This window comes from Nycticebus coucang, chromosome 3 (assembly GCF_027406575.1).
Source record: "Nycticebus coucang isolate mNycCou1 chromosome 3, mNycCou1.pri, whole genome shotgun sequence".
Lineage (NCBI taxonomy): Eukaryota > Metazoa > Chordata > Mammalia > Primates > Lorisidae > Nycticebus > Nycticebus coucang.
Window position 1 is genome coordinate 10,723,435 of NC_069782.1, and position 16,578 is coordinate 10,740,012.

General features: G+C 50.8%; 1 protein-coding gene across 1 annotated transcript in view; it reads right to left on the reverse strand.

Moving 5' to 3' along the window:
• Positions 1 to 11,236, reverse strand: part of TRIOBP (TRIO and F-actin binding protein) — a 65,239-nt gene extending 54,003 nt beyond the window's left edge. Inside the window, exons 1-5 of the mRNA XM_053584012.1 lie at positions 11,200 to 11,236; positions 10,241 to 10,372; positions 8,575 to 8,748; positions 2,673 to 2,812; positions 93 to 291 (exon numbers count right to left, since the gene is read on the reverse strand). Coding sequence (XP_053439987.1) covers positions 93 to 291; positions 2,673 to 2,812; positions 8,575 to 8,688 — 453 coding nt within the window. The 5' untranslated portion in view covers positions 8,689 to 8,748; positions 10,241 to 10,372; positions 11,200 to 11,236. The remainder of the gene's footprint in view (positions 1 to 92; positions 292 to 2,672; positions 2,813 to 8,574; positions 8,749 to 10,240; positions 10,373 to 11,199) is intronic.
• Positions 11,237 to 16,578: the final 5,342 nt, after the last annotated feature.

Genomic DNA, 16,578 nt, shown 5'->3' on the forward strand with positions numbered 1-16,578 from the left:
CCTCAGCTCTCGTGTGGAGGTTTCAGTAGACCCCAGGAGCGGAGATGGAGGAGCAATCTGTTCTTGTCCCCCCATCTCCCACCCCAGCTCACCACAGAGGATGAGTCGCTGGTACCATCAGGGGTGTCACAGTCAGGGCTGGAGCTGGTGTCAGAGTTGGGGCCCTCGTTGCAGCTGCCACATGGGGAGGAGTTCAGGCCCTCCAAATAGGGCACTGCCTCGAGCTCCCAGCTCCTCCTGGGGGCCGCTGTGAGGCTGTCTTCAGGGAGCCCTGCTGATGGGGATGGGCCCCTAGGAGAGGAGATAGACCCATGACTTTTTCTCAAAATGCAATGGGGAATTAGAGGGACATCCCTATCCCACTCAAGCATACTCGCTCACTCACACAAGGGGCCTGGAATCCATATGTTAGCATGGCAGAGAGAACCAACACCAAGGCTGTCTGTGTACTATATTGTTATTTATTTATTTTTTTAGAGACACAGTCTCACTCTGTCCCTAGGCTGCAGTGCAGTGGCATAATCAAAGCTCACTGTAGTCTTAAACTCCTGGGCTCAAGCGATCCTCCTGCCTCTTAGCCTCCTAAGTTGCTGGGACTACAGGTAAGTGTCACCATACCTGGCTACATTTTTTTTTTTCTTTTGTAGAAATAGAGTTTCACTATGTCCTGTCCTCAAACTCCTGTCCCCACCTGTCCTCAAACTCCTGGTATCAGGGGATCTTTCCACCCCCTCCTTCCAAAATGCTAGGATTATAAGTATGAGCCACTGCACCTGACCTTGTGCTAGGCTCTTTTATATGGGTTGCTTCATAGAGCTACATCAATCTCCCTTTGAAGTAAGTATAATGATTCCCATTTTATAGAAAAGAAACTGAGACTCAAAGAGGTCAAGAGACCTGCCAAGGACTCTTGGCAAAGATAGCAAAGCTGTGTGTTACAGCTGTGTTGTAAACCAGGACTATTGTCCCAATCCCAACCCTCTGTAAGTGAAGCAGGACTGGGAACCCCAAGCTCTGTAAGACAAAGAAAACACACTCATGCTTGGCTAATGGGGGGTTGTGATAGCCAGCAGGGCTCCAAGAGCAGTGACAGAGGGCGGCACCTGTGGCTCAGTCGGTAAGGTGCCGGCCCCATATACCGAGGGTGGCGGGTTCAAACCCGGCCCCGGCTAAACTGCAAACCAAAAAATAGCTGGGCGTTGTGGCGGGCACCTGTAGTCCCAGCTACTCGGGAGGCTGAGGCAAGAGAATCGCTTAAGCCCAGGAGTTGGAGGTTGCTATGAGCCGTGTGATGCTATGGCACTCTACCGAGGGCGATAAAGTGAGACTCTGTCTCTACAAAAAAAAAAAAAAGAGCAGTGACAGAGTCAACAACCTGGATGCCAAGGGATTGTGCTACAGAGAAAGCCCTGCTTTAGAGAAGCCACAGGCTCAAAGAGGTTTGGAGCTGGTAGTATCCCCAGTGACCCACAGATTGGCCAATAAGATGGTAATGAGTGATGACTCTAAAAGAGTTCTGTAGTCAAAAAGGTTTAGGACATACTACGTATTTCTCTATCTCCCTCACCCAAAAGCTACATGCATGCCTGCAAACTAAGGCTCTGACAAGTCCTGCAGGATAGCTATTCAACTTCACTTATCTAGACTTTCTGAAACATATTTAATAGCAAAGCTGTGTGTTTTTGTTTTTTTTTTTAATAATGCCCAGTCGTGGGCGGTGCCTGTGGCTCAGTCGGTAGGGCGCCGGCCCCATATACCGAGGGTGGCAGGTTCGAACCCAGCCCCGGCCAAACTGCAACAAAAAAATAGCCGGGCGTTGTGGCGGGTGCCTGTAGTCCCAGCTGCTCGGGAGGCTGAGGCAAGAGAATCGCTTAAGCCCTGGAGTTGGAGGTTGCTGTGTGAGGCCACGGCACTCTACAGAGGGCCATAAAGTGAGACTCTGTCTCTCCAAAAAAATAATAAAATAAAAAAAAATAATAATAATGCCCAGTCGTGAGGAACTTATGTTTCTAAAGCCATGCTGATTGATTCAATACTTCTTAGTTTACAAACAGGGAAACCAAGGCATAGAAAGACAGAGTAAGTTGTCCGAGGTCCCACAGCCCATCAGATATGAATCTGAAGGTGAGAATCAGGCTTCTAGACTCTCAGACCAGGGCCTCCCAAGGTACCATGATCAAGGGGAACTTTAGATTAGGGTTGGGGGTTGAAGGAGTCCTAGAGCTTCAAGCAGGGCATACCCAGGTAAGTAAGTGACAGCAGGTGCCCCTGGGTGCAAAGACTATTTAATCTTTTAAAGCTATGCAAAGGGAACCAGGAAATGTGAGCAGGCTGTGGGCCATGCCCACTGCAGGGTAGGTGCACAGCTGCCACACAGCCTTGAGCAAAGCTAAGCTCAGTCTTGGGGAATTACAGAGTGGGCAGGGCCAATGGGAGAGAGAGCCAGGGGCAGGGAGGGCAGGCTTAGCACCCCAGGTACAAGTAGGGCCAGTCTGATCTGAGTTTTCCCTGTGGCCTGAGAAGCATGCCTCCTGTCTGCCCATGCCCAGGTTTTGTGCACTGACCATGTGACCTGTGCCAGCAGCCATGCCATCATAGACAGGAAGGGGTGCATGGGGAGAGTAAGGGTATTCCATCCCAGTGAGCCCTTCCCCAGCCCTTCCTCTACCCACCTCTTGGGTCCTGGTCTGAGGCTTGGGTCTGCCACAGACTGGCAACTGGAGGTTGAGGCACTGAGTAGGTCCTCAGGAGCCGGTGGGCATTGGGGCAGGTCGCAGTAGGGCGCTTCAGCACTGGAAGGGCTCCTGAGCTCCTGGGCCAGAGTTAGAGAGAGGAGGCTGCTCAGCATCCACGTGGGGGCTCCCCTCCCCCTACATAGCCCCTCCCAGCACTAGGAGGTATGGAAGAGTCTCCAGGCATCTCCTCCTGGAATCTCACACTTCTCAAGGAGAGCTGCCCATCAGGCTGCAAGTGCCTCCTGGGATCTAAGCTGGGGGCTGGCAGAGGTACCTGGTGTGTGTGTGTGCATGCACGCATGTGTATGTACACATATGGGCCTCGGTACACAGGTATGTGTATGTACAAAGGCCTATGCTTGGGGTACATGTGTGCACATGGGTATTGAGAACATGTGTGCATGCATGTGTGTGCAGGCCCACTGGGTACACCAATTCATTATATTTGCAAAAATGCACGCAAGTTCTTTGGTGAGTGCCTGTGTGATTTTGTGCTTGTAAATGTGCAGTATTTAGAAAGATGCAAAAGGGTCTTCGTAGCAGAAGAGAGGGGTGAGGAGGGAGAATTAATCTGACCTGGAGAGTAGGAAGAGGTCTGATGGAGGAGGAGATGGGAAAACAAGACCTTGGAGAAAAGAAGAGGTTTGCCCCCCTGTAGGAGAGGCAGGGGCTCCCAGGATGGAGGCTCAGAGCCCTAGGGTGGGGGTGGGTGCCTGAAGCTGGCTGTCCACTCCTCTCTCCCTCCCACCCTCAGCAAGGCCACACCTGTGAAGGCTGGTGCTGGGCTCACCCGGGGGGAACGGCTGCTCACCTCCAGGAAGCCCCCCCCTCAACCCTCCCCACCTCCCGGGAGTGGCAGGGCCCTCCCCTGATGGTGGGAGACGGGAGACAGCGGCCATGGCACCCTGTGCCCCGCCTCTTCTCGGGTTACCTGGGCAGCGGCTCCGGTGATGGTGGTGGTGGCTGTCGGCTGTCAGCACCCTCGTTCCCGGGGGGCTCTGGCTCAGGCCCCCACGCTGCCGGCCTCCGGGGCCCTGACTGGGCCGTGGTGGCGGCGGCAGCAGAGGCAGTGGAAACCTTAGAGGGGCCAGCTTCAGGAGCAGGGGCCCCTCATTACTGTTTCATGAGCTAGGGCCCAGCCAAGAACAATGCAGGACACAAAACCGCAGGAACCTGATCCCAGTGGCTCACCTGAGAGCCCAGGCGGGCGGAAGCCTGGGCATGGGCTCCCTGGGGACCCAGAAGCCCAGAGCCCAGGGCCATGGCCGCAACCTGGTCAGTGCCCCAAGGTGGGCATAGCCCTCCTGGTTCAAATAAGGACACCACTGGGGCTGGGCATTGCCAAGGAGTGGGAACAGGGTGTCTGCTGCAACATCCAGGCCAGAGGAGTCTGTCTGGATTCAGTTTTGCCCCCTGCCCCGCAGCCAGATTCTGATCAGAGCTCAGCAGCAGGAGGTGTCAGATCCATAGCCATGTCTGGCGCCTTGGCCACCCAGGGGACAGCACAGCATAAATGTGGAGGGAGCGGCTTGCCAGGCATCACCAAGGGGTCCCGGCCCAACCAGGCCTGGCAGGCCCCCAGCCTGATGTGGTATCTCATCCCCACCTTCACCCCAGCCTCCATCACCACTTACTGCCACATGCGCAGGCCCAGCTGTCAGTCCCCAGCTCTGATTTCCCAACTGGCAGGTCAGCACAGGCTCCGGCCTTGGACAGACCACGGGCCCCATGCTGGCTCCTCCACTTCCCGAGAGGGACCTCGGCCTAGTGGCTCCTCCTTTCTGAGCCTGGTTTTCTCCTCTCTGAAATGGAGAAGGAAGTGCAACCAAGACCGTGGCCGAGTTAGTTATTCTCTCTGTGCCTCAGTTATCTCATCTACAAAACCCGGATGCTAACCTCCTCGGGGTGCTCCAAGAAGTAAACCAGTTAATATTTCTGTAGAGAGCTTTCAAAGAGTCTGGTCTGTGCATCTTGAATGTAATACATAACTTAATAACATTAAATAGAATTTTGTAGGTGTCAAATTGGCACCATAATATTAAATAGAATTAAGACTATATGGCTTGGCGCCTGTAGCTCAGCGGCTAGGGCACCAGCCACATACACCAGGACTGGCGGGTTCGAACCTGGCCCAGGCCTGCTAAACAACAATGACAACTACAACAAAAAAATAGCCGGGCATTGTGGTAGGCGCCTGTAGTCCCAGCTACTTGGGAGGCTGAGGCAAGAGAATCGCTTAAGCCCAAGAGTTTGAGGTTGCTGTGAGCTGTGACACCATGGCACTCCACCGAGGGTGATACAGTGAGACTCAGTCTCAAAAAGAAGAAAAAAAAGAATATATGCTTGCCAGCCTGAGCAGGAGTCTGGATGCCCATCTCTACTAAAAACAGAAAAATTAGCCAGGTGTTGTGATAGGTGCTTGTAGTCCCAGCTACTTGGTAGGCTGAGGCAAAAGAGGATTGCTTGAACCCAAGACTTTGAGGTTGCTGTGAGCTATGATGTTGCTATGGCACTCTACCCAGGGTGACAAAGCGATACTCTGTCTCAAAATAAAAAAACAAAAAAACAGATGAGTACATGCCTAGCACACTGCAGGACCCTTCCGCTAAGCCCCTACTCCCTCTGGTCCTGGGGCTGACCCCTCCCTCCAAGCTAGCCGTAGACTTGGCCATGACTGAAGCAGGGACCAGCACAGACTGGGGGAAGCTGGAGATGCCTGCATGACCAGGTGATCAAGTGTTGGTTCCTCTTTTTTTTTTTTTTTTTTAATTTGGCCGGGGCTGGGTTTGAACCCGCCACCTCCGGCATATGGGACGGCACCCTACCCGCTGAGCCACAGGCGCTGCCCAAGTGTTGGTTCCTCTTGATGGGCAGGGACACCCTGGGACCCAGGGACATTTCTATACAGTCTAGGATAGCTGAAGATGTCAGAACTGGATCCAACCCTATTTCTTTGCTGAGTTGCAGGAGATAACCTTTCTCAGGCCCACAGAGATGAGTTTGTGCCAGGTGTAGCTAGGGGTCGGCTGGGAACGGCGCTGCTCTATGGAGATTGGGGATGCTGTTCTAACATACAGAATTTTTGATTCCACATGTTTGAAATCTCTTGACTTAAAGCTAGGGGTGAATAAAACCAAAGTTCCAGGATCCCTGGAGGAAAAACTGGCTATAGTTGGTTCCCTGGAGACCTCCTGTGAAAGATGGAGAGAGGGGATGATGCTGACAGAGCAAGGCAGGGGCACTTCCCACCTCAGCAGCAGCATCAGGGTAGCTGGAAGAATCTACCTGTTCCTTCAGTACCCAACTATGCAGCACCATGGAATGGGGTCCAGAGTGGCAGGAGGGCTGGACAGGGAGGTAGATGGAAGGACCACTGAGACAACTGTATCTTCTGGGGCTGAGGGACAGGTGTTTACTATCATATCTGCTACACAAGGACTTATCTCCTGCCTACAGTAGGGTCCCAGGGCCTGGCTCAGAGACATGACAGTCACCCCTCATACATTTGCAGAACCTGGAGGAGTTTCATAACCTCAGGTCATCATCAGGGCAACTGCAAACTCAAGAAAGTAAAGGATTTAACACCATTGTCCCTCTCTGATCCTGAAACTGTTTTTGGCCTTGGCCTCTGAGGAGTGGGGCACACTTGGATTTGCCTCCAACTCTCTAGCTACTCCTTCTCTATGTCCTTGCTGTCTCTTCCTCCTATTTCTGCATTTAAATGCAGGTCCCCAGGCCTCTACCCAGGCCTCTTTTTTTTTTTTTTTGAGAGACAGTCTTAGTTTGTTGCCGTTGGTAGAGTGCCATAGCGTCACAGCTCACGGCAACCTCCAGCTTAGGAGTCAGTCATAGGTTTCTCCCCTCCCACACCTCCAAATCTCATAGATTCTCTGACTCAATTAGTTCTGAAATGTGTCCATTTATCTCCATTTTAAAGTCCTCCTCATCTCTGGCATGAGTGAGACTCACACTTTTTCCTGGTGGATCACTCTGATTCGCTTTCACCCCCCTGCACTCCACTCTCTGCTCAGCAATCAGAGTGACCTTAAAAATGCAAATCAGATCTTCAGAGGCTCCTCAGGACTCTCAGAACAGAACCCAAATCTCAGTATGTCCACAAAGCCATACAAGGCTAAGTAAGATACAGGCCCCAGCCATTCTCCACCCTGTCCTGTAGTTTCTCTGCCCCTATCTCTGCCTGACCTCTCCCCACTCTCCGGTGTGCCTCCTCCTTTCTGCCTCAGGGCCTTTGCACATTCTATTCCCCCCCACCTCCTCTTCACCGACTAATACTAATGCCCACATAGCCTTTACCAAGTAGCCAAAATGTTATTTCCACGGAGACACCTCCCTTGATGTCCTATTATTTATTCTAAAGCTACTTGCTGTTCCTTTATGACATTTATCACAACCATGATTTAATAATCATTTGCGTGATTACTTTCTTACTCTTCATTTCTCTTGCTAGGATGTAAGCCTCATGAAGCCAGAGATGTGCCTTATTTATCTTTATTTCCTCAGCACCTAGCATAATACCTAGCACAGTTTAAACATCTATTTAATAAGTAAGAATACATAAGCTCGGAAATGGTGGGACAACGATTAGAACTCAGACCTATGAGCTTCTGCTACTGTTCCATGCTGTCTTCCCACCTATTGGGAGAAAGTCCTCTGCATGGGAGATGGACTCACAGGACTCTCAGACATCTATTCCCTGAACTTGAGGGTGAACACAGGGAGCTATTATTGGTTGTATTGCCCGGCAAACCTCACCGAGGGGTCCCAGCCCAGCCAAGACTGGTAGGACTCCCAGCCTGACATGGCACCTCATCCCCACCTTCACCCTAGCCCCCATCACCGAGGTTTACTTTTCTGGTCAGGAAGGAGAAGAGAGGAACTAAATTAGCCACATGTGGCTTGGGCTAAGTAGTGCCAGCTGACTTCAGAAGCCTGGTGCCCCCACTTTACCCACAAGGAGAGTGATGCCAGAGAATTTAAAGGATCCAAGGTCATGCAGCAGATAATGGCAAACCTCAGACTGGAATTCTGGCTTCTGGCTTTGAAGCTGAACGGCAGCCCTCTTACAATGGCTACCTCTTGGAACCTAACCCCCTGCACGTAGCTGGCTGCCAGGCTCAAGAGGAGCTTCAGACCCCAATGAGAATAACCTGCCATGGCAGGTCAAGGCTGTAAGGGCCCTCAAAGATTCATGGGCCCCACACCTCTTGTAGCAGGTACATCAGGTGCTCTGCGTCACGTGTTCATGGGCTTAGCGTCAGACCACATCATCACAAAGTAAGAATATGACTCCTCTTTCACTCCAGTAACTTCAACGCAGGTGCTGGCGTATCTTTAATGCCTCTCTAACACTGGCCTATCTCCCTTTTTGTCAAAGAGACAGCAAGACTCGGGCTCAGGACCTCCTGTAGATACTACCCTCGAGTTAGAATTTAATGACATTTCTGTTTTGATTCCTGTTTTGTATTTTCTTCTCTTTTTTTTCTGTTTAACACACTGCTAGTTTTCCATTTGTGTTGGTAATGGAAAGTTTTGTTTCAGTAGAAGGGGAAAAGGATGTAGATTTAAAGAACAATAAAATAAGTCTTAATAGTAGATTAGATGAGGATATAATAAAAATTATAAAGGCAGAAGAAAAGTGACTGAAGATTGGGACTGATTCATGTGGCCCAATCCCTGCATTGTACAGAGAAAACTTGGGCTCTAGTCAGGAGGAAGGCTAGGATCTGGGTTTACCTGCAAGTAAGTGGCCCAGCCAGGTCCAGCCCATCACTCACGCCCCATCCCAAGCCACTCCAACCACCTGGGAGAGCCAGCCCACCTGGTGCCTTGTTCTATGGGCCGCCTCAGGGTGGAAGCAGTTTTGACAGCAGCTCTGGGTAAGCATGTTGGCCTCAAAGTGTTCACATCGGACATTCCCAGCCACTTCCTCCATATTGGGTGGATCAGGCCAGGGCAGCTCCTGCAATCCAAAGGCTGACCCTCTAGGTGGGGCCTGAAAATGGTGTGGAGGAAAGAAAGAATCAGATGACTTACTGGCCACAAACCCAGCCCCCTGCCCCAATTTTGCCAGCCCAGACAAGGATCAAGGAAATTAGGTTTTCCATTCACTCATCCGTTCATTTGCTCACTCAGTGAACCCTCAGTAAACACTTACCAAGCACCCAGATATTCTGCCAAGCATTTAGTGTGTGATTTCTAGTCCTTACTGCATTGTTGCTCAAAGTGTGCTCTAAGGACCCTACCGTTACACCCTCCTGAGCTGCTCATAAAAATGCAGATTCCAGCCAGGCACGGTGTAGTCCCAGCTACTCAGGTAGGCTGAGGCAGGAGGATTGCTTGAGCCCAGGAGTCGGAGGCTATGGTGCTGTATAACCACATCTGTGGATACCCACTGTACTCCAGCCTGGCAGCATAACAACACCTTGTTTCTTTTAAAAAATGTGGATTCCCACTTCCCCCTCCCAGTCCACTAAGTCAGACTGGGGGTGGTGGTGAGGGTCTGGGAGTACGCATTTTAATCTAGTCCCCTAGGTGATTCCAGTGCCTCCCAAAGTTTAAACACCCTTGCCTTACAGCTACTCTGCATTTTAGATCAAATCAATGCCAATTTCCAGTTGGGCAACTAAGTCTCAGAGAGGTTCCCTAACTCACTCAAGGTCGCAATGGCTGAGCTGGATTCAAAGTCAGGTCTATGTGCCTTCCTGCTTTCTTAGAGGTGGAAATAAGGAGCACCAGATCACACTGCCAGTTCACACAGGGAGTGAGGCAAAGGGCTGGCAAGGTACTTTCAGGATTGAAGACAAAGTCTTACACAGAAGTGAATAACCTAAGATCATAGAACAAGTTTGTGGCAGAGCTTAGCTCAAAAGAAACCCTGGTATCGGCTCAGTGTCCGTAGCACAGTGTTATGGCACCAACCACATACACTGTAGCTGGGCCAACCTGGGCCAGCTAAACAACAATGACAACTGCAACAAAACAACAACAAAAATAGCCCGGGCAGCTCAGTAGGGTGCCAGGTTCAAACCTGGCCCGGCCAAAACTGCAAGAAAATAATAGCCAGGGTGCTGTGACAGGCACCTGTAGTCCCAGCTACTTGGGAGGCTGAGGCAAGAGAATCCCCTAAGCCCAGGAGTTGGAAGTTGCTGTGAGCTGTGTGACACCACAGCACTCTACCGAGGGCAATAGCTTGAAAAAAAAAAAAAAAAAAGGAAAGAAAGAAAGAAAGAACGAAAGAAAGAAAGAAAAGAAAAGAAAAAAGAAAAGAAAAGAAACCCTGGTATCTTGACTTGTGCCCAGGGCTCCCCCTTCTAGGTACCCCTGGGCGCTCTAACGTCCATGCTCTGGTAAGCAAATCTAGGTCAGGAGAGTCACTTAAAGATGACTCTCCCCACACAGAGCCCCAGGAGGAGGAAGGGGGGTGGGAGGACTAGAACATTCCAAACACAGGCACTTTGTGGTGCCTCCAGGTCACCAGTCCATACCTTTAATCACCTGGTGTGTTTCCTCCAAAGCATCCCAGGGGATCAGGCCTCAATCTCAGCACAGAGTCGAGGAATTCCATGACCTCCCCTGGGACAGCCAGGGCCAATGCTCCTCCTCCTCCTCCATCAAACCTGGAGTGGGGTAGAACAGGGCACTGCAAGGGATGGTTCACCCACTCCCCCTCACCCCACCCCTGTGGTCTTAAGGTCTCCGATCCTCCCTGAGCAATCACCTCCCCGTCTCTCCCTGCTCTGGGTGGTGGAGGGGAACCTCATAGGACCTGCCCATCTTGGGAGGCTCTTTCCTCATCTGGCCCCATAAAGAAGCATCCCCTTCAACCAGGACGCTGCTTATTTCATGGAGAGAGGGTGGGGGGGGCTCTACTTCAGGGCTCCTGGCTGCTCCCCCACCCCCAACAACTAGCAGAACCTTTCTCCAAAATGCACTTGAGATGGAAATGTAACAATGAAAATCACCCTTGGGCTGGCGCGGTGGCTCATGCTTCTAATCCTCAACACTCTGGGAGCCCGAGGGAGGAGGATACCTTGAGGCCAGGACTTTGAGACCAGCTTTAGCAAGAATGAGACCCCGTCTCTACTAAAAATAGAAAAATTAGCCAGGCATCGTGGCGGGCGTCAGTACTCCAAGCTATTCAGGAGGCTGAGCCAGGGGGATCAAGCTGAGGCTTGAACCCAGGAGTTTGAGGTTTCAGTGAGCTACGATGACGCCAGTGAACTCTAGCTGGGCGACAGACTGAGACTGTCTCAAAAAAGAAAAAAAAGAGGAGAGAGAAAAGAGCAACCTTACACATGATGCCCCGCCCCGAGAATGGACCCCTGGACCTGTCTTTCTGTCTCCAGCCAGCCAGTCAGCCAGTTCCTTCCCGTAACTCTCGAGCCTCTACCCCAGCCTTCAGCCTCCCCTCCCCATTCCCTTTTTTCCGCCGCCCAGTACTAACCTTGGCTCGGGTTTCCACACATCCGGGCTGCCAGGGTGGGAGTGCGAGGGTCACGGCCTCTATTTTAACAATGAATCAGAACGTTGCCTGGGTGGTGGACGGGAGACCACGCCTCTGCCGCTCTCTCATAGGCTCTCTCTAAGTGTTTTATTTACATGAAGAGTGTGGGGTTGGACAATCCGAGCAAAAGGGACGGGACCGAGGCGGGCGGTGCCCAGATGCCTCTGAGCGCGGGACTCGCTGCACGTTTAGCCTGGGCAGTCCGCATCCCAGCAAGGGTTCCCTGGGGAACTCTTTATTTTTTTTTTGACACAGAGACACACTATATCACTCTCGGTAGAGTGCTGTGGCGTTACAGCTCACAGCAACCTCAAACTCTTCAGCTTAAGCACTTCTCTTGCCTCAGCCTCCCAAGTAGCTGGGACTACAGGCGCCCGCCCCAGCCCCACTATTTTTTTGGTTGCAGTTGTCGTTGTTTAGCAGACAAGGGCCGGGCTCGAACCCACCAGCCTCGGCATATGTGGCCGGCGCCCTACTCACTGAGCAAGGGGCGCAGAGCCCCTGGGGACTCTTGACATGGCTGGCATGGGTGGTTCTGACCCCTTCTGATCTCTTTCTCCTTGATTCATTCCGATCACCTTCCTTCCTTCCCTTTCTTTGTCACCCAGGCTGGAGTACAGTGACACAGTCACAATTTATGGCAGCCTCAAACTCCTGGGTTCAAGCGATCCTCCTGCCCGGCCTCCTGTAAAATGGAGACAGTATAATAGTGCCCGTGGGTAGGAAATGAAATTGGGCAGAGTAAAAAGTAAGAAGCCTATTAGAACAGTTCCAGGCACTTAGTAAATGTTGACTGGATGTGCAATACTAAAATTATTGCAGTCAGGGCTCCAGGGACCACAAAACATTCTCTTTTTTTGTACAGAGTCCCACTTTATGGCCCTCGGTAGAGTGCCATGGCCTCACACAGCTCACAGCAACCTCCAACTCCTGGGCTTAAGGGATTCTCTTGCTTCAGCCTCCCGAGTAGCTGGGACTACAGGCGCCCGCCACAACGCCCAGCTATTTTTTGGTTGCAGTTCAGCCAGGGTCGGGTTTGAACCCGCCACCCTCGGTATATGGGGCCGGTGCCTTACCCACTGAGCCACAGGCGCCGCCCCACAAAACATTCTTGTCCAGTGGTTTCCAATTTCCATTTGCACATTTTCACTGACTTGGAGCTCACTCACAAAATGCAGTTTCCCCCTTTTTCAGTTAATCTTTGTCCTGTACTGTCTGTATGCTAGCTTCTATTCCAAAACCTTCACACATCTGAGGACATAGTAACCTGAAGGATAAATCACAAAGATTCCCATTTTACAGCAACTGAAGATCAGAGAAACTAACTAATTTAGGCCAGGAATGATGCCTCATGTCTATAATTCTAGCACTTTGGGAAGCTAAGACAGGAAGAATGCTTGAGGTCAGAAGTTTGAGACATTTGGGCAACACAGCAAGATGCTGTCTCTAAAATTTTTTTTTAAATTAGCTGGGTATGGGGTGGCATGGGTGGCTCAGTGTGTAGGGCAATGGCCCCATATATAGAGGGTGGCAGGTCCAAACCCGGCTCCAGCCAAACTGCAACAAAAAAATAGCCAGGTGTTCTGGTGGGCACCTGTAGTCGCAGCTACTTGGGAGGCTGAGGCAAGAGAATTGCCTAAGCCCAGGAGTTGGAGGTTGCTGTGAGCTGTGATGCTACTGCACTCTACTGAGGGTGATAAAGACTCTGTCTCCAGAAAAAAAAAAAAAAAAAATTTAGCTGGGCATGGTGGTGCATACCTATAGTCCTAGCTACTTGGAGGTTGAGGCTGTGTACTCCACAGGCCATTACAGAGCATCTTCATTTGCTAATTCACTCAGAAATTCATAAGACCTGGTATAGGCCAGGCCAGTGCTGGGCACTAGGGAGATGGTAACATCAATAAAATGTGGCTCCTTCTGAGATGAGGATCTTACTGATTAGAGGGAAAAACAGATCTCTGATTTGTTCATCCTGGCCCAGTATGGAAGTGGCTAAACATAGCTTCTTCTTTTTTTTTTTAGACAGAGTATCAAGCTATCACCCTGGGTGGAGTGCTGTAGAGTCATAGCTCACAGCAACCTCCAACTCTTGGGCTCAAGCGAGCCTCTTGCCTCAGTTTTTCTACTTTTAGTAGAGACTGGGGTCTGGCTTTTGCTCAGGCTGGTCTCAAACTCCTGAGCTCAAGCTATTCACCCATCTCAGCCTCCCAGAGTGCTAGGATTACAGGTGTGAGCCACCGCACCCAGCCTAAACATAGCTTCTTAACAAGGATAATGAGTTTTCTGCTTGGTCCCTCTCATTGTAAATAAAATAGGAGCTAGTGAGACCCATGTTCAATATCTAAATTTGGCATTTCCTGGTTTTGTGATCTTGAGTAAGTTACTTGACCTCTCTGAGCCTAGGGTGGGGTGGGCAAGTGGTTCAAGTTTGAAACACAGGCCCTAGCCCTCTAGTCTCCACCAATCAATAAAAGCTACAGCCAAGGGTGGCGCCTATGGCTCAGTGAGTAGGGCGCCGGCCCCATATACCGAGGGTGGCGGGTTCAAACCCGGCCCCGGCTAAACTGCAACCAAAAAATAGCCGGGCGTTGTGGCAGGCGCCTGTAGTCCCAGCTGCTTGGGAGGCTGAGGCAGGAGAATCGCGGAAGCCCAAGAGCTAGAGGTTGCTGTGAGTAATGTGACATCATGGCACTCTACTGAAGGCGGTAAAGTGAGACTCTGTCTCTACAAAAAAAACCCCAAAAAACCTAGAGCCAATGCAGCACCTGTAGCTCAGGGAGTAGAGTGTTGGCCACATACACCAAGGCTGGCAGGTTCTAACCCAGCCAGGGCCAGATAAAATCAACAATAACTACAACAACAAAAAAAAAGCTGGGCGTTGTGGTGGGCACCTGTAGTCCCAGCTACTTAGGAGGCTGAGGCAAGAGAATCTCTTAAACCCAAGAGTTTGAAGTTGCCGTGGGCTGTGACGCCACGGCACTGTACCGAGGGTGACATAGTAAGACTCTGTCTCAAACGAACAAACAAACAAAAACCTAGAGCCAACTCAAGAGTGGCAATCCTGACAACTGAATTCATAAACTGTTTATGGAGCCAGGCACAGTGGTGGTGGTGCATACCTGTAGTCCCAACTCTACTCAGGGGGCAAAAGCAGGAGTGAAGGCAGGAGGATCATTTGAGCCTGGGAGTTCAAGAGCAGCCTGGGAAACGTAATGAGACCCCCATCTCTAAAAAAAATACTCACACTACACATACACATGTATTTATGAAACCCATCAGTGGACAAAAGACAAAATCACTTGCTTTTGTGGTATTTACATTACAGTATAAAAAAACAGACCACAAACAAGATAATTGAGCAAAACATGGAGTATCTTGGCTGGTGATAGGTGCTAAGAAGAAAAAAGCAAGGAAGGGAATTGAAGTAGCAGGTGTGGAACAGGCATTACATTTAACAAAATTGTCAGGCTCGGTGTCTGTGGCTCAAGTGGCTAAGGCGCCAGCTACATACACCTGAAATGCTGGGTTCAAATCCAGCCCGGGCCTGCCAAAAAACAATGATGGCTGCAACCAAAAAATAGCCAGGCATTGTGGTGGGTGCCTGTAGGCCCAGCTACTTGGGAAGTGGAGGCAGGAGACTCGCTTGAGCCCAGAAGTTGGAGGTTGCTGTTAGCTGTGATGCCACAGCACTCTACCCTGGGTGACAGCTTGAGACTCTGTCTCAAAAAAAAATTGTCAGTAAAGGCTGTCCTGAGATGGCAACATTTGAGAGAATGAGCCTGAAGATCCCTAGGGAAGAGTGTTTCAGGCTGAGGAAACAGAAAGGTAAGGTGACAGAGAGGCTGAAGTGGGGAATAAGGGGTGAGGGAGGAGTCAAGGGGGCCAGGTTCTTCTCAGCACTCTCCCTAGCTTTGTAGCTGCCTGGCTGGGCCCCTTGATGGCGTGGGAGGAAGGTGGGCAGGTGGGCAGTGGCTGGTATCCTGGAAGGAGAGACGGTTGGCAGGAGGCAAGGAGGAGGGAGCTGGGGAGCCAGTGGTGTGGCAGAGAGGAATGAAGGGGACTATGGGAGAGGCAGGGGTGATGACTATGGTTGAGGCCAGGACCCTCAGTAACAATAGCCCCTCCTTTTCTCACAAGGGCAGAGCCACCCTCCTGGCACACAGAATAGCATGTCTACCCCACCTCATCTCTGTGCTATAGGGAAGCACTGCTGCCATTATCTCCATTTTACAGAAAGGAAACTCAAGGCTGAGCAAGCCCAAGGAGATCAAGGTGAAGATCCAGAGTCTTGCCTTCAGGGGGAACCATCCACATGGCACACAAGATAAAAGAAACACCACCAAGAGATACCAGTACTGCACAGCATCCCAGCAGTGAGCCCTTACTTAAAGCTGGGGAAGCCAAAGAGGGCTTCCTGGAGGGGGTGATACTTGAGCCATCACTAAGGGAATAAAAATCTAATTTACTACTTCAGAGACACTCTGCATAGATGAGAAGACTTGAAGAATAATTTGCTTTTGGTTTTATTCATATAGTGTTTAAAAACAATGTGACTTGGCTGGGCATGGTGGCTCATGCCTGTAATCCTGGCATTCTGGGAGGCCGAGGAAGGTAGATTGCCCTAAGGTCACAGGTTTGAGAACAGCCTGAGCAAGAGCGAGACCCTGTCTCTAAAAAGAATAGCTGGGTGTTGTGGCAGACACCTGTAGTCCCAGCTACTAGGGAGGCTGAGGCAAGACTTGAGCCCAAGAGTTTGAGGTTGCTGTGAACTATGACACCACGGAACTCTACCAAGGGTGACAAAGTGAGACTCTGTCTCAAAAAAACAAACAAAAAACAATTTGACTTAATAGCAAGATTTATAATTTTTGTGATTTCATATAAAAGCTAAGATGTCTGGGGTGGTACCTGTGGCTCAAGGAGTAGGGCGCCGGTCCCATATGCCGGAGGTGGCAGGTTCAAACCTAGCCCTGGCCAAAAAAAAAAGCTAAGATGTCTGACTTTTCCAGTGAAAGCAGGCCCAGCTACAGTCATCAGTTCACAGGTGAATCTGGCAAGGCCAGCCCTGATGACCCATTCAGACACTCTTGCCTCTCTGCCCCCACCGGCTGCAGGCCTCTGTCTCCACCTTGCCTGGCCCAAGGCCTTAATTCTCCAACAGGCCTGTGGGCAGAGAGATTGGGATGGCTGCTCCCACTTGACTGGAAAGGAAGAAGTTCAGAAGGGTAGAGTGAACTAGAACTCCCAGTAATTTGTCTACTTCTCTAGCTCTCTGAAGACGGGAGTCCCATCTAAGGAGAACAATGTGAGCAAAGACAA